Source organism: Furipterus horrens, unplaced genomic scaffold (genome assembly GCF_987537825.1).
Source record: "Furipterus horrens unplaced genomic scaffold, mFurHor1.1.pri manual_scaffold_4, whole genome shotgun sequence".
NCBI lineage: Eukaryota > Metazoa > Chordata > Mammalia > Chiroptera > Furipteridae > Furipterus > Furipterus horrens.
The window spans coordinates 198,909,638-198,926,778 of NW_028327174.1; the positions used below are offsets into that span (position 1 = coordinate 198,909,638).

Consider the following 17,141-nt stretch of genomic DNA (forward strand, 5'->3'; position numbering starts at 1 on the left):
TCAGAGGAAACTTCCCAGGGAAACTGAGGCAGGGGAAGGAGGGTACAGGCTGGAGCCAAGGCAATGGCTTCTGAATGTCAAAGTCCCCAACACCAGGAGGCACTGGCTGCGTCTTTAAGGAGCTGGAATCGGTGACCTTTGGGACCCTTCCGCCAACCCGAATCCCATTGTGCAGATGAGGAAGGAGAGGCAGAGAGGGGGGAACCCTGGGCTCAAGGTCACCCATTAAGTCTGGGTCAGACAGAAGCAGGAGCTAGGAACTCCGACTCCCACCCACCCTCCCACCTCCCTGCACGCGGGACTAGGAGAGGCCTGGGGTGAGAGCACGATTTCCGCCCCTCTTCCCGCTTCTACCGCCCCCTCCCCGAGCCGGGAGCTAACCGGGCTGGCAAGCTGGTACGCGCCGGCTGATCTCTATCTGCAGCTCGGAGCTCCATGGCCCGCGGGCCGGGCGAGCCGGGCTGGAAGCCGGAGCCCCGGGTCACAGGCGGCGCCGCTGCCGCGGCTCCAGACAGCTGGAAGCCGAATGCGAGGTGCCCGGGGCGGGGGCGGGGTTTGCGAACTCGGGGAAGAGACTGGTGTGGGCGGGGCCTGAGCGTCAGGGGCGGGGCCTAGGAGTGCGGATTGCGCGGCTAGTGAGGGACGTGCGCGGCCCACGGCGGGGGGCCCCCCCCCTCCGGGTGGGGGCGGGGCCTGCGGGGCCGGAGGCGGGCCTTAGCATCCAGGGGTGGAGTCTGAGCTCAGGGTCCAACCCCGTGTTTTCCGTCCTTCCCCATTTGTCTAAACTCATCCCCAAGATAAACTAGCAAACAAAATAGAAGCAGACTCATAGATACAGAGAACAGACTAACAGCTGTCAGAGGGGAGGGCGTTGGGGGACTGCATGGAAAATAGCATAAATTAAATTAAGACATAAAAATCTCCCTGGCTGGTGAGGTTCATTCAGTGAATTGAGTGCCGGCCTGCGAACCGAAGGGTCACCGGTTGATTCCCAGTCAGGACGCTTGCCTCAGTTGCCGGCCGGGTCCCCAGTTGGGGGCGCAGGAGAGACAGCGACGCATTGGTGTTTCCCTCTCTTTCTCTCTCTCTTCCCTCTCTCTAAAAATAAATAAATAAAATCTTTAAAAATTAAAAACATAAACACAAAAATAAATAAAATACACCCTTGCCCAGGCTAGAAGAGGGCGACCCGTAGTAGAAAGACTTAGAGGGTGCCAGAACCACTCAACCGTGGCTGCCTGGCCATCCAGACGAGTTTCTCCATTTCTGAAATCGCGAGATTGGTAGGAAAATTAAACACGGGCTTGGGGTTAGGCAGCCCTGGGTTTCAATTGGTAGGATTGTCAGTTTAACCAAGTAAAATACGAGACACCCAATTTCTTTGGAATTTCAGATAAACAACAAATAACTTAAAATCTGACATTCTAGTGGGACTGGGCCTCCTGCATTTTCGGTGGCAAACCTACCTGGGCTGTCTCTGGCCGTGTGAGGTCACTTGAGCCTCAGCTATTTTCTGTGAAGTGGGGACCATAACACCACTTACCTCCTGATGAGATATCGCAGCGGCAACGTGTGGCAGAGTCATGATTCAAACCCTGGGCAGCCTCACTCCAGAGCCAGGGCTCTGACCACTGGGCTTCACTTTCCGACAGCCCCCTTCCCAAAAGTGTCCTCCAACTCCAAGACAACTCAGTCCAGGGCCTCTGCAAACGTTGCAATGTGTCCCATTTGAAGGCTCAGATGGCGTCCCTTAGAGACTTCAAACTGAAGTGCCTTCAGGGGTCAGAAAGGGTTGAAGGGGCAGATGTGGGACAGTAGGGAGGGATAGACTTGTGATGAAGTGGAAAGCATAATTCCCATTTAAAGTGGTTTTTTTTAAAAGATTTTATTTTTTAAGAAATTTTATTTATTTTTAAAGAGAGGGAAAGGGAGGGAGAAAGAGAAGGAAACATCAATGTGCGAGAGATACATCAATTGGTTGCCCCTCACATGCCCCCAACAGCGGATCTGGCCCACAACTCGTGACCCATCAGTTTGCAGACTGGCACTCAATCCCCTGAACCACACCAGCCAGGGCTAAAGTGTTTTCTGTTGTTTGTTTGCTTGCTTGCTTGTTTTTACAAAATAATTAATAGGCCAGAAAGCTCATCTTACCACCCCTACCACGCCCACCACCCTCTGCAGGGCTCTGGCCTGGGAACCATCCTATGCTTCTGCTCAGGCCCCATTTCAAAGTCCAGGTTCTGTTTCTCAGAGGCTCTGGTGTGGGCACAACCTCAAGGTATTCATGTTGGATATTTTCACCCAGCTGGTGCTCTAGGCCTCTATGCCTCTCCCCATCCTGCTGAAATGGCCCTGCCCCTAGGTGTCCTTTGAGCACAAACCCTGCTTGTCTTCCCCACTCCACACTGGGCACACCTCAAGGGTAGTGGTCCAAGTTCAGTCTTTCTCTGTGGCCCCCTCATTCACACAAAGCAAGGCACACAGCGGGTGCCCAAATCCAGAGCCCTCATCTGTCAAATTTTGTTTTCATAGACCCAACCCCAGGGGGGAAATTGTGAGAACTTCCCTATGGATTCATTCATCACCCACTATCGCTGGTGAAGTGATAATTCCTCCCCCAGAGAGGCAACTTCCTCCTTGCTACGGCTGCACCAAGACAGGGGCATGCCCAAATGTCCCGGGCTCCCAGAGCAGATGAGGATCATACCTCTACAGACTGACACCAGGAAGTCCCACAATTTCAAATGAAGCTTTTCAGTTTGGTTTTGGCAGAAGTCCACTCTCCTCGCCCTGACCAAGGCCCTGCACAGTTTGAACTCCTGCCTCCCACTTAATCACCCTCCACCACCTTGGGCCACCCTTCCAACCCCTAATCACACTGAGCTGATTTCTACCTCAGGGCCTTTGCACTTGCTATATCCTCTACCTGGACTGCTCTAGTCACATGGCCAGCTCCTTCTTGTCATTTAGCTCAAATTTCACCTCCTTGTCAACCACTGTCCAACACTGCACTCGCACCCTTCCTGTCCCGCCTTGATCTATCTTTTTAACTACTGTTACACTCAGAAATTATCCTGTGTATTACAGTTTTCTTGCTTGTGGTCTACCCACCTATGAGACTCTAAGCTCCGTCTGGGCAGCAGGCCAACCATGTGTTCAGGTCGTTTCTAGAGCCTGCACAGTGCCTAGCACACACAATGTTGTTGAATGAGCAAGTTAGGAGAGCCAGGAGTCCTGGGCCCCATGAGATCTTGGACCAGTAATTTCCCTGTTCAGCCTCAGGCCATTGCCAGAGACCCAAAAGGAGTGAGGGGGCTGAGACACTCTTTTTCTTTATTTTATTTTTTTTTAAATATTTTATTTATTTATTTTTAGAGCGAGGGAAGGGAGGGCGGAAAGGAGGGAGAGAAACATTGATGTGTACGATTGCCTCTTGCATGCCCCCAACCAGGGGACCTGGCCCGCAACCCAGGAATGTGCCCTGACTGGGAATCAAACTGGTGACCTTATGGTTCACAGCCTTGGTGTCCAATCCACGGAGCCACACCAGCCAGGGCAGGCTGAGCCATTCTTACCTAGGAGTGCAGGAGTCTGGACCTCTGACTCAGCCCTGTAGATCCAAACCCCAGGGAAATGTGAGGTCAAACCCACTTCCTGCTGCAATGCCCTACCACCACTGAATTTCCACAACCCACCCATCTCCCAGATGGGCAATGAACTGAGCACAGCCAATGTCTCAACTTCCTGCTGAGTCAGAACAAGAAATTCCCCCTGGTTTGTGTTAGCTCAGAGAGGTGGTTACCCAGATATCTAGGGGTGATGTCAATTACATATCTATATTTATATCTATATCTACATCTGTCTGTATCTATATCTGTACTGCTAGGAACCCATACTCCAGGCCTGCAGCATAAGCTTTCCCTTTCCTCTCCCTTCCCCATCAGCCATTTTTCCTCCTATCTTTGAAGACCAATGGAATGGCAGTGTTTGGTGTAGCTGAGCGTCTTTCCCAGGGTCCAGAGTCATCTAGTCCTGGGGGTCAGCTCTTGGTCTGCATAGCCCCCCACCACACTGTCCCCATCCACTCTCAACCCGACCACAGGGACGTGTTTCTTTCTTTCTTTTTTTAAAAAAGATTTTATTTATTTTTAAAGAAAGGGGCAGGGAGGGAGAAAGAGAGGGAGAGAAATATCAATGTGTGGTTGCCTCTCACACACCCCCAACTGGGGACCTGGCCCACAACGCAGGCATATGCCTTAACTGGTAATCGAACCAGCAAACCTTTGGTTTGCAGGCTGGCGTTCAATCCACTGAGCCACACCAGTCTGGGCGGGTCATGTTTTTTTATTTCAAATGCCACACTCTCTCACCAAACCCTTTGCTGTGCCCTTAGCCTGGGACCCTTCCAGGGCTGTACCTAACTCTTCTGCTCTCAGTTTAGAGGTCAGAAGCCACCCCACCAATCTTATATTTAGGAGGGGGCCCCTTCCCTGAGCTTCATGGTCCCATGCTCCTTCATAAGGCTTTGTTACACCACGTTGCTTTCATCACCTCCCCTACACTCCAGACTGTGAATTCTGTGAAGGTGAAATCTGTGCATCTTGCTCCATCCCCAGGTCCCCAAAAACCAGCAGAGGACCTGTCATATAGCAGGTGCTCAATAAATATTTAATGAGTTCATGAGGTCCATTTTCATCCTTCCATCTTACAGATTAGTCCACTGAGGCACAGAGAGGGTTAGCACCTTGCCTTGGTCACACAGCGAGGCCCCAGAGCAGCACCAGAGGAAAGGCCTGCTTGGGCATGGTCAGCCTAGACTGATGTCAGAGGCCAGGCTGGAGTCTCCTGGAGAAGGGAGAAGAAATGATCAGGGGCTATGCAGGCACTTTGCTTCTCTGCTCCTGGTGATGTCTGTTTGGCAGAGCCCTTGGTCTACATACCAACCCCTGCCCCCTTTTTCAGATGAGAAACATGACTATCAGAGGAGGGCAGAACTTCCTGAAGACCAATAGTGGACCCCAACATAGTGTATCCCAGAGCTGCAGGTCTCTCAATACCCCACCTTTTCCCACCTGCATCCTTAGAGGAGCAGGAGTGAGAGCCCTCCTCCCCCAAGGCTAGCGGGCCCTCCTTAAGCCAGGGGGAAGGGGGAAGGGGGCCTGGGTTCTTGGGCTGGCCTTGCCACTTACCCGTGCATAAGCCCCCTTAAAGTGTCTGGGCCTCAGTTTCCCCATCTGGAAGACAAAGGCCCTGAGCTGGAGCCTTCAGCCTCCCCACTTTCCCAGAGCATGAGGACAGGGTCGTAGGAGCTGATGAGTAAGAATATGGGCTCCTGAATCCAAAAGGTATAGTCGAGTCCTTGTTCCAGCATTTGTTGCTGAGTAACCTTGTTCAGTCCCTTCACCCCATGAGCCGCCATTTCATGGCCTGTAAAAAGAGAATAATATCTTTTTTTTTTTTTAAAGATTAAAGGAGCTAATGTGGGGAGTCCCTGGCACAATGCCAGGCACAGCATCGCCCTCAAACGAGGCTGTCATATCAGTTAGGGCATTCTGCCCTCTGGAGGCCGACTGCAGGAACAGCAGGCGAGGGGAGCCCGACCCGCTGCCCTGACCCGGCTGGAACACGAATTCCAAACGTGCACCCATTGTCCAGACGGGAAGCCCGCGGCCCGGCGCTGGTCACTCGGTGTGTGCCTCCACCCACTGGCAGAGGCGACGGGCGTAGAGAGCCGGGCTGACAGTGGAGAAGGTCCGGTTGGGGTAGCGCAGCGTCTTCCACAGGTGCTCCAGCCGCTTGCGGAGCCCGTAGACGGTGGCAAGGTCCACGAGACCCAGAAAATAGCGTTGCTCCAGCCCGTCCAAGATGTGAAGGGCGTTGGGGATGTCGGGCAGCAGCCGGCGGTTCTGAGCTCCGGGTTCATCCAGGCTCTGTACCGCTTGCACAGACCTGGGGGCCGAGGGGGTTGGCGGTGAAGCTACCACCTTCTGCAGGGGCCCCAGGCAATTGACCCTGTAAGCGTGGCCAGGCTGCCCTTGGGCGGCACTCTGCCCTAACCCTGTGGTGGGCCCACCTGGCTGTGCGGAAGACGAGGCTGCCTGGGCCCTTCTCATCCTCCTGGAGACTCTGGAAGGCCAGCAGGAGGCTGTAATCCAGCACGTTGAGCTCCCGGAGGAAGGTGGTGTCCAGTTCCATCTGCCGGAGGAGCCAGCTCCGCTGGGGCCCTGGTGAAGTATCAGCACCCCTGCCTGAGTGCTCCTCGTGTGCCAGGCAAGGTGCGGGGGGCTCCACACGCATCTGCCCCATTTCACAGATGAGGAAACTCATCTGTAATTTGCCTCAATCACCTTAGCTAGTAAATTGTGGAGCCAGGATTTGAACCCTGCTCTGCCCGACTCCAGAATCTGGGTTCTTAATGACGTGGGCAGAGGGCAGTGCCACGGACACCCTCTTAACTTCACCCTGAATGGAGGAAGAGCAGGCAGTGACTGCTCCATGGCTCACCCAGGTTGATGGTCTTGCCCTGAAAGTTGAGGTCCTTTAGCACCAGGACAAGGGGGCTGCCCTCAGGGGTCGGCTCCACCCATCGGCTCACCTCACAGCCCTTGATGTCATACCTGGAGGCGAGGAGAGTCGGGGGGCACGACAGAATTCAGCTTTACACAGACAAGATACACAAGGACTCTCACAAGGTGATGATAAGAAGGGAGAGCTTCCACTGGGTAGGGATTCAAACTCAGCACAGCCCCATTCTACTATCGTCCCCGCTGTAAAGATGAAGAGAAGGCTCAGTTTCTCTGACTCACCCAAGACCACAGAGTAAGGAAAAGGCAGAACAGGGACTTGAACTCAGGCCTTGGGAAGCCTAGTCCAGGCTTTACCCCTGCCTATGCCTGAGTCTAGTCATCCCTGGGGTTGTCCCAGGCACAGGGTGCAACCCTAGGCAGTAGCACCAGGAGGCCCTGGGGGAACACTAATGGGGACCCTCAATGAGGACAGAGTCAGGACTGAGAGGCACTCAAAGGCTGGGCTTGAATCCCTGCTCCTCGCTGGCCCCCCTCCTCAGCTTATCATCTACAAAATGGGGGTGATAACAGCTCCTACCCCTCAGAGTTGTTACGGGAATAAAGATAATGAATGCAAATGTTTCAACACAGCGCCCAACTCATAGAGTGCTCAGGAGATGCTGACCGTGGGTATTGCTGTCACTGGCCCATCAGGAGATCATGGGAACGTCCTTGCTCCCTGGGCCTCAATTTCGCCATCTATCTAGTGAGTGTGATTCCTTCCGGTGGCACATGGCGAGTGGGACCGCGGCCCTGAGAGGCCGACTCACCTCTGGGAGATGCGGCCAGCTGGATAGAAGACGCTCTGCATGACGATGAAGTATTTCTGGGGACAGGGGTAGGGAGTGAGGAGGGACAGGATCTCACCCTGCAGTCGCCCCCTCCCGCCCGGTCCCCTCGTCTCGGCCTCACCCACCTTCTTGCCCCGGGGCACCCGCAGACTGTGCACTCCTGGAAAGGGAGAGAACGCCGGGTGAGGGAACTCACTCTGCAACCCGGGCTCCGAGCCGCCCCAGTTCCAGCTCCAGGCCCAGCCTCCTCGAGCTCCGCAGCATCCCGAGCCCGCCCCTCCAGCTGCAGAAACAGACCCCCTCCTCAGCTTGCGTGGGTCATCGACTCCACGCGTCTCTAGACACACCCCGAGGACGCCGGGTCTTCGGGCATGGCCCCGCCCACATGTCCTTCCCAAGGACTGTCCAATCCCAGCCCCTCCTCCTTTGGGCCCCGCCCACCGGCCCCAGGGTCCGCCTCCGCTGTCACCTAGGCCCCGTCGTGTACCGAACTCTGCCCGCAGTCGGATCCGCCTCCAGTCCAGTCCCCTCCACCCGTAGAGGTTCAGGTATCCGGCACCCCGCATCCCGGAACCGCCCCACTCCCTGGTCCCCTCCCCTCCTCCGTCTCTCCTTCTCTCCTTTCCCCCACACCCCAATCCTGGGTCCCTGGCCGGCCTTACCCAGCAACCGCGCCAGCAGCGAGTGTGGGTGCCGCTGCAGGTGCTGCACGTAGCGGGGCAGGTGGGCGAGCAGCGCCCTCACCTCCCTGCGCCGCAGGGTTTTCAGGAAGAAGCGCTGGTCGTGGCTGGGGGCGGCGGAGCGGGGAGGGAGAGGTCACTGCCTAGGCCAGGTTGGAGCGGCTCCCACCAGGCTCCCTGACCTCTCCTGTCCATGGGTGGCTCTGTCTCCCCAGGGCCAGGCCCTCACCCTCAGTCTCCTCTCTGACCTTTATCTGGCTGGGACCCTCCCTGACCTGGCCATTCTATTTCTCTCCCCAAATGTCACTCTTCACCCCAGGACACCACTCCCACCCCTCCCCCACCCATGCCGCCAGCTCACGACAGGAAGAAGCTGGCCTTGCTCTTGGAGGTGCTCAGGAACTGCAGGTAGGGGCCGCCGGGCCCCAGTGCGGCCTGATAGTCCTCCTCAGCCAGGCCCAGGGAGTGGCGCAGCCAGGCGAACGCCGGACCAGCCAGGGTGCCCAGCTCGAAGCCCTGCAGGGGAGGAAGAGCAGCCCCCAAGAGTGTCCTCTGGAGCCCAGGTGTGTGCAGTTGGCCCTAGTTCGGGAGGGTCAAGGGAACCACACCCTTCCTGAAGGCCCTAAGGCCCTGCACCCATGGGGAAACTGAGGAGAGAGAGCTAAGATGGTACCCGCCTACTCCATGCAGTAGTCTGAGTTTTCCTACCTCATGAGCCTGGGTCAGGACCTCGGAGAAATCCTCCTCCGTGGGCAGCCCCTGCAACGTGGGAGCAAGTCTCATCTCCTCATCGCTGAACTCAGGGTCTCCAAGTCTCCCAAACCTGGCCTCACCCCTTCCCCCAATTTGATTCCTCCACCAAACAGAGACTGCCCTGGGCGTGCCTGAGTTGGGCAGATGGAGGGAGGATGAGAGAGTGTCCTGAGGCAGGGTCTGGGTATGTCTCTTCCAGAGCTGGGTCCCTAGTCCCTGGCACATTCGCCCAGACACACACACTGGCCAAGTGAAGCTGGATGCCATTTCAGTAAAAGGTGAAGGCCTTGCAGCCAAGGGACCTGCCTGACTCAGCCTAGGAGGGGCAGGATCAGAGACTTCCTCGGGGAGGAGACCTGTAGCTGAAAGCTGAAGCGTAGTGGAGAGGAGGAGGGTGCTCATAGTAATGACAATGGCATTGGCGGCCACCAGGATGGGAAGGAGGGCCCAAGCGCCTGAAGTGAGTAAGGGAGGGACGGAATGTGAATTAGGCTGGACAGTTGGCCCTTGGGCTTGAACCAGCAGGACCCTGAGGCCATGATGGGTACTGGGGACCCATGGGAGATGATTTTCAGCAGGTGATGAGATTTAGAGGACTCCCCGCCCTGGCTCCTACACTCTCCCTGTACCTGTGGACATGATGGCACTGTGCACACCAACAATACACATGCTCACCCGGCCCGTCCAGCTGCTGAGCTTGCAGTTGGGTGGCGCTTTCTGCTGAGCTAGCCTGGCCCCAGCATGAGCTCCGGAGCAGATGGGCCATGCTGGCGGGGTGGAGATAGGGTCCCTTCTCAACCATATACCCTGGCAGGGCTGAGAGGGCCTCAGAGACCAAGGAGTATAATAATCTCCCTCCACCAAGACATTGTACATTACACAGATGGGGACACTGAGGCCCAAAGAGAGGCAGAGGCCCATCTAGTCACACATCAACCACCTGGGGCAGGGGGTTCCTCACACCCCCTTCACATCCTGGGCTTTCTGGCTCTCTGGCCTCAGCCCCAACCCCAGAATGTCTGTCCCTCCCTGCACCAAGCCCCTGATTTCCTCCCCTTATAGCCCTTTCTGACCCCCAATTCTACAGTATTAGGAAGACAGGGCATCGGCCTGGTCTTGCCATTGGTGCATAGGACAGATTGGCCACTCACCCTGGGCGGGTGGTCCAGAGAAACCTGGGTGGCCGCCCACAGCCCTGCCTGTATCATACATGTCAGCCGGTGCAGCTCATGCCCTGGGCTGATCTCAAACAGGCCTAGGCGCAGCTGCTTGTCTCGTAGACGCCAGAGAAGGCCGCGGGGGCCGGAATTTGAGGTAGTTGCTTTGCGTCCAGCCTCTGGGGAGAGAGCCAGGACCTGGTGGCAGAAGGCACAGGAAGCAATGAGCATGTGGCAGCATCGCAGAGGGGAAAGGCATGGGTGTGAGTCCCACCTCCACTACTTTGAGCTCTCCTTTGCCTCAGTTTCCTCAGTTGTAAAATACAGATAATTCTGGTACCCACCTCACTGGTTGTTGTGAGGGGCCACACAGTCCCTGGCATGCAGTCAGCACCCCAAAATAGAGTGATGGTTATTATTAGCGTTAGGCAGAGAATACAGCTCTGCAGCCAAACCTGGCCCAAGAGTGACGTCCCTCCCCAGCCGTGTGACCTTAGGTAAGTCATTTAACCTCCTAGGCCTTATTTCCTCATCTGTGAAATGAGAACTCTAACAACGTCATGGCAGATATTAACCACTATGACAGTTGAGTTTGAGCTCCGTGAACAGGAACTCTTGACAGGAGCTGTGTGTGATGCCAGTGATTCGGTCGTACATTCCACTCATCAGTCCTGAGTTCCTCCAGGCCAGCTCGGAAGATCAGCACAAAGCTGAGGTCATAGCCGCTGACCCATTAGGAGTGGGCACCCACCATGTGACCAGCACTGGCTGAGAGCTTGACCTCTTAACAGTCCTATGAAGGAGGAGCTTTTATTATCACCTCCATTTTCCCCATGAAAAAAACTGAAGTTCTCGAGGGATACCCGCCAGAACCTTCCCCTTCGTACCTGCGGTTTCCACGTGGGGCGTGTCCTGGTCCCCGCCTAGTGCAGGACCCCTCCAGAGCTTGGATGGGGGTGTGTCCGCCCCGCACCGGGAGGGGGGGCCCGGCTTCTGCTTCCAAACCCTTCCCTCTCCTGTCCTCTCTCGGGTTCGCACCTACCTCGCGGGGCCCCGGGCTCGGCGATGCCATGGCCCCCGCAGCAGCTTCCCGGGCTCTGGCCGCATCCGCACGCCGCCTGGCAGCCCAGCTGCAGGAGCCAGGCCCCGCCCCTGCTTCTGGGCCGACCAATAGCGCGCTGCCGGTCACGGCTGCACCCAATCCACGCGGGAGTCGCCAGCAGGAGCCTGCGGGTCCCGCCCCCGGAGCTGCAGCATCCTTCGGACCAAGGTCCAGGGCAGGGTGGGGCCGCGGCGCGCAGGCTGTGGTCCCTGGGAGGGGAGACCCCGCCGCCCCCATTCCTCCCCTGGAGTGGAGGGCTCGAGTCTCGGCGTTGCTTGGGGAGGCGGGTAAGCTCAATACCGTCCCGCCTACACTCTCCGGCGTGAAATTCGCATCCACGGTGTTTCAGGTGAGGAAACCAAGGTTCAGAGAGAAGTGACCACCTCCAGGTCACACAGGATGCCTGGGGCCCGCACTCATTCAATACATGTGTTTTAACACATACTAGGGGCCGGGAGCAGTGCTATGCTTGGAGGATCTAGTGGTGAATTAGAGGAACAGAGTTGCTAGCGAGATCTTTTAAAAGCATAAATCGGATGATGTCACTCTCTTGCTTAAAGCCTTCGGTGTGGGTATTCCCGTGGTACTGAAATAAATCCTAAACCCCCCACCGTGGTCCCAGACCCTTCTGCCCACTCTCCAGCCCCATCCCAAACTACTCTCCCTGCACCCACTACACAGCCACAGGGATTCCCTGCTAGTCCTTAGCCACCAAAAACTTTCACGCCTCGGGGCTGTTACAAGTGCTGTTTCCTCTGCTCAAAACCTTTTCCCTCAGACTTCCGTTTCCTTATTCCTTCTTGTCACCTTGGTTGACTCTAAGTGTTCCTTCTCCTCATCGTCAATCACATCATTCTGTTTTCTCTGCATCATGCTTAACACTGTTGGAGATTGTCTTGTTCATTTGTTTTTAAGATTTTATTAATTTATTTCTAGAGAGAGGGGAAGGTAAATAGACAGGGAGAGAAACATTGATAGGTTGCCTCTCATGCAGTCCCAACTGGGGACCTGGACTGCAACCCAGGCATGTGCCCTGACCAGGAATTGAACCTGTGACCTTCACAGGAAGGTGCTCAATCCACTGAGCCACATCAGCTAGGGCTCATTTGTTTATTAAACCTCCTCCTAGAATGGAGGGTGCAAGGAAGGCAGAAACAACGCAAGGCTTGTTTCCTGGCTTGGCACCTGGCACAAACCAGTGTTTGATAAGTATATGTTGAACCAATGGGAGTAGGATGTGCCAATGGCCCTGGTGAGTCCCAGGAAATAAAAGGCCAGCATGGTAGTGGGTAGGTGAGTAGGAAAGAACAAGTAAGCAAGCAAGCATGCAGGTTCTTGTACGCAGCCCACGGTAGGGAGAGGGGTGGAGGCCCGGAGAAACATTGTGGGTTAGACAGCATAAGAAAGATGCTCAGACGGTTTTTAAAAGGTCACTGGTTGTCATTCAACCAATCTGGAGGGGACCAGAGTGGGCAGAGGGAAAGCATGAGAAAGACTTTGGTGACTTAAAGCAGAATGGCTGGGGAGAGGGGTAGAATTGACAGGACTTGGGTCTTGTGGCCAGGGGTGGGGTGCAGGAGAGGAAAGCCAAGGTCAGTGATGTCTGACAGGCTTCTGGCTGGGGTCAGGGACACAGGAGAATGCCAGTCATGAGAGGGAGCAGAGCATGAGGGGAGGGCCAGGTTTGGGAGGGAGGGTCCTGAGAATTCAGATCATGACAGGAGGAATTTGAGGTGCCATTATGACATTTGATGGAGACACTAGGTGGGTGGCTGCTGAATGTGCAATGCGTCAGGGCTCAGGAGATATAGCCAGGCTAGAGGCAAGCCTAGGCAAGGACCAGGTTACCTGGGAGGAGGGTGAGGTGGGCAGAGGAGCACGAGACATAAAAAAGGAGTCATCAGACACAGAGAACATCTGAGGGTGCACCCAAGGAGGCTGTCACAGGCCACACGTGGTGGGAGTTCAGGAAAGATGCCTTGGATTTAAATACCAGACATCACTATTGTCTGCGTGGGTGCAGCCCTCCCGGGGTGATGCCACGCACAGTGGAGGTGAGCAAACACGGGCAGCAGGCGTGAACAACCTTTGGGAAGTTCGGCTGTGAAGGGGAGTGAGGGCAGAGACCTGGAGGGAATTACTGGCCTGATGGAGGGTCCCCTAAGTGGGAGCCTGGAAGTGTTAGGGAATGCTGGGAAGACCTTGTTGAGAGACAGAAGCTCTTCCCAGGAGAGCAGGATCATCAGACAGGAAGCTCCAGTTACAGCAGTGGGAAAGGACAGGACCCAAAACCCAGGCACTGGGGACTGGGAGAGGGCAGGACAAGCGTGCCTGCAGCTGGGCTCTGAGAATGACACCTCTGCCAGCTGGAGGGAGTGAACGTCCACAGCGTGATGGGAGGCTACGTTGGCACTGTGGATGGGAGAGCTGGCTGCCCAGAAGGGCGCAGAGGGATTGCTACAGGGCTGGGCGCAGGCCTGTGCCAGGTCAGGCCACCTGAACAGTGGAACCAGCCCTGCTCCGGCTCAGTAGCAGCCCTCCGGCTCAGGGATACACTAAGAGATGGACAACAGGCTTGGGTTCTTAGGGGACTGCCCTGAGGGTCCCTAACATACTATTGCATGCTGGCTGGGGCGGGCACAGGGGAGGCGTGGTGAAGGCTGATGTGGGCCTGGCAGATTGCCATGCCTCCACTGACTCCCCAGCTGTGAGCTGCTCTGGGTGGGAGCCACAGCTGTCCCAGTTCCCGCTTTATCTTGTGTCCGGCACAGGGATGATTCAGGAGACACCTGAGGCACTTCACTGCCCAAACCAGAGTCTCCTGACCTGAGAGCAATGCAGTGGCCAGCTGCCAGCCCCTCCCCATCCCCCAAAGCCCAGCTCCCCTGGTCAGGGATGGCACAGAGACAAACACACCATCAACATTTATTGTTTACCTCTCAAGAGGCCAGTGCTCGGGCTGAGGGGCTGGGTCTCCATGAGAAGCAGGCCTGGGGGCCCGCTGTAACCATCTTAACATGCCCCGAGCCCCAGCACTGGTCCCGAGGCCTATCAGGCCTCCCCCTTAGCTTTTCAGGCCCAGAAGTCCTGTGGGGTCCGAGGCTATGTCAGACCTGGGAAAGCTGCCTTCGTAGAAGAAAAGGACTTGTGGGGAGAGGCTGCGTGATGTCTCAGAACCTGCCCCAACATCAGCAATTGACAGGAGGGAAACTGAGGCAAGAGGGCAGAACCAAGAGAAAAAAGTGACAGTGGGTTTGAAGGTGACGTAGGGAGGACCAGCGTCCTTCAGACCCTGAACCAGAAGGGGAAGATGGGGAAACTTCCAGGTACTCCCTCCTGGCTCTAGAAGAGTAAGCAGGGGAGGAGTAGGAGGTTCTGGTCAGTCAGGGGTGAGTCCTGAACGGCTCCATCCCCCAGGGGTGTCTGCAGGGCAGTCATGTCTGAGGAGGCTACAGTGTGTGGACAGTTCCCGTGGGCCCCTCCCCTTGGTATGCCCTGGAGGGGAGGCAGAGAAGGGGTCGGCATCCTCATCCCCGCGGAGCCCTCACTGAGCCTTCTTCGTCACCTTCTGGTTTTTCAGCATCACATAGGTGATGAACACTCCTGGAATATACAGATCAGAGAGGCCAGGTAAGATATGGGCTCGCGGCTGCTGGAAGGCCAGAGCAGGGCACACGGCATGGCAGAGCAACCCATACATGTGGCCAAGCACCTCCCCAACGACCTCCAGGCCTCCTGGTCACCCCCCTAGTCATCCCTCGATCCATACATCCACCCACATTCATTCAGCGAGCAACTTGCTGCATTTAGTGTTTCAGATTCTATGGGATATAGGATCCATCCGACCATCAAACTCAGTAGCAACCCCCTATCCACCTACCTACCCACCCACCCACCTGCCCACCCAACATCTGGCACCCACCCACCCCACCACCTGATTGTTGACTCATTCGAACCATTTTATTTATTTTCAATCCTCACCAGAAGACTTTTTTTTTTTTTTTTTTCATTGCTTTTAGGGAGAGAGGAAGGGAAAGAGAAACACTGATGTGCGAGAGATGCACTGAGAACTTGCCTCCCATACGCCCAGAATGGTGACTGAACCCACCACCTAGGCATGTGCCCTGACCGGAAACCGAACCCACAACCCTTTGGTTATGGGACGATGCTCCAACCGACTGAGCCACACTAGCCAGGGCCCAAACCTCTTTGGTGAGCACCGACGTAGTGCCATGGCCTGTGTAGGAGCCGAGAACACAGTAATAATGATGGAGACACAGTCCTAGGACACCCACACACTAAATCATGAGAGACAAGAAAGGTGCAGGAACTGTAAGCCAGAGTGACAAGGGGGTGAGAGGGAACTTGAGGTGTGAGTAGAGCAATGACGGTGGCAGAGGAGGGAGCAAGACAAAGGGAGACATCCCATTACAGTCCGGCAACCGGAAGACTGATTGGAGCCCCGAAGGATGAACAGGAAATACCCCAGGGTGAGTTCAAGGCAAGGAGCCTCAAGCGCAAGTCCAGCAAGTGCCAAAATGCCAGCACATGTTCAGGGATGGGAGAGGGTCATGGGCCCCCCCCCCCCCCCCCGGACACCCTGCCCAGGGTGCGATGACTTACCCACAAACAGGAGCAGCAGGAGGCCAGCAGCTACTGGGATGGCGACGGCGTAGGCTCGGGGCAGGAAATACTTGTGGATAACATGCTGGCTGTCGATGAACGGCTGGCATCGAGGGCAGAGCTCCGGTGAGTACTCCCCGCCTTGCTCAGCTCCCCCAAACCCTACCTTCACCTCCTCCATCTCAGGGGCTGACCGCATTCAAACCACCGGGACAGCATTTGCTTTTTCTTTAAAATGACGGTATTTTGTGTGCCTTGGTTTGTTTCCTTCCTTCATTTAAGTTGTTTACAGGGCCCTTGCCCTTAGCTGAGGACCTGGCAGGGCACTGAACGTAAAGGACTTGCCATAAGGCCCTCACAGCCTAACGGGGGAAAAGGGTCCATGAGGAAGCCTGGAGTGATTCCCAACCTGGGCTCCAAATTTCTTCTTTACTAACATTTTTCTCCAAAGGTTACCAAGTTCTCCAAGACTTTGCCTCCCAAACACACTGCATATCTTAAGCAGTAACCAACAACGCCCCCACACTCCAAATCCTAAAGGCCTTCACAAAACCGGCCTGCACCCATCATGCCCAGGAGCCGGCGGGATAACCAGAAGGACTAGACCTCCCCTCAGAGGCAGAGAAAATCAGGAACAAGGTTTTACAGTGTAGCAGTTAAGGATATGACCTGGGGTCCAACCTTTCTCCCTGAACCTCTGCTTCATCATCTATAACATGGGTACAGCATTAGCGTCTTTGTCATAGTGCTGTTCTGGGGATTTCATGAGATATTCTGATATGGAACCTAGCACAGTTCCTGTCATAGAGTAGCTGCTTAAGAAACGCAGTGTTTGGAAGACGTTAGGGGTCAGCTGCTAGATCCATGAACGGAAATGAGAAGGCGGGCTAAGTACACATACCAAGAGAATCACCCAGGTGGTGTAGTAGGCGAAGATGATCAGGCTAACGGCGACGAGGCCGAGTCCCACCACCTGGTCTGTCCCCGTGGCCTGGAGAAAAGGGAGGGCTCAATTAACGAAGTGATTCTCCATTCAGGTGCACTAATGGAGGGGGGCGTCGCAGCCTGACTATGCTGGCAGAGTGCCGGGCTTCAGCCTTTACATCCGTACAATGGGCCGGCAAGAGACCAATCCCGGTTCCGAGCGCCCAAGCCCCGGTACCTAAACAGACTCGGGACCCCCAACCAAACCATTCGGCCCTACGCTCACCATTTCCCCACGCTCCGCCCTGGAGCACCAAGCCACATCCGGTTCCGGTTCCAGGCCCTTCCGGCCTTCGGCCGCGTGGCACGCCGGGCGTCGTAGTCCTCACGCCAGCTCAGGCCCACGACAGGGAGGCACCGCCTCCCCCCTTTGCATGTCGGGAAATGTAGTTTCTCGAGACCATTGTGGGACAAGCTGTTCCCTATTGAGGGCAGGGTGCAAAGAACGTTCACCGCCCGGTTGGAAGTGGGAAGAGGAGGGG

The 17,141-nt window shown here is 55.9% G+C and overlaps 2 protein-coding genes across 5 annotated transcripts; both read right to left on the reverse strand.

Annotated features, from left to right (window-relative positions):
- Window positions 1–4,652: 4,652 nt before the first annotated feature.
- Window positions 4,653–11,074, reverse strand: PIP5KL1 (phosphatidylinositol-4-phosphate 5-kinase like 1). Of its 4 annotated transcripts, XM_090276025.1 has the most exons (12): window positions 10,993–11,074; window positions 9,945–10,148; window positions 8,749–8,799; window positions 8,402–8,556; window positions 8,023–8,147; window positions 7,486–7,520; window positions 7,340–7,395; window positions 6,508–6,620; window positions 6,077–6,227; window positions 5,710–5,952; window positions 5,193–5,430; window positions 4,653–4,848 (listed from the first exon to the last, which is right to left on the reverse strand). In XM_090276025.1, exons 1-11 carry the CDS (start codon window positions 11,020–11,022, stop codon window positions 5,424–5,426), a joined length of 1,170 nt encoding a protein of 389 aa, XP_090132151.1. In that variant the 5' UTR covers window positions 11,023–11,074; the 3' UTR covers window positions 4,653–4,848; window positions 5,193–5,423. The 4 variants fall into 4 exon arrangements, with proteins under 4 accessions (XP_090132151.1, XP_090132150.1, XP_090132149.1 ...); XM_090276024.1 differs by having other exon boundaries at window positions 5,193–5,952; XM_090276023.1 differs by lacking the exon at window positions 10,993–11,074 and having other exon boundaries at window positions 5,648–5,952; window positions 9,945–10,181.
- A 2,887-nt stretch (window positions 11,075–13,961) lies between these two features.
- Window positions 13,962–16,938, reverse strand: DPM2 (dolichyl-phosphate mannosyltransferase subunit 2, regulatory). Its single transcript, XM_090275277.1, has 5 exons — window positions 16,886–16,938; window positions 16,746–16,749; window positions 16,577–16,666; window positions 15,676–15,778; window positions 13,962–14,655 (listed from the first exon to the last, which is right to left on the reverse strand). The coding sequence occupies exons 1-5, from the start codon at window positions 16,921–16,923 to the stop codon at window positions 14,597–14,599; spliced, it is 294 nt and encodes a 97-aa protein (XP_090131403.1). The 5' UTR covers window positions 16,924–16,938; the 3' UTR covers window positions 13,962–14,596.
- Window positions 16,939–17,141: the final 203 nt, after the last annotated feature.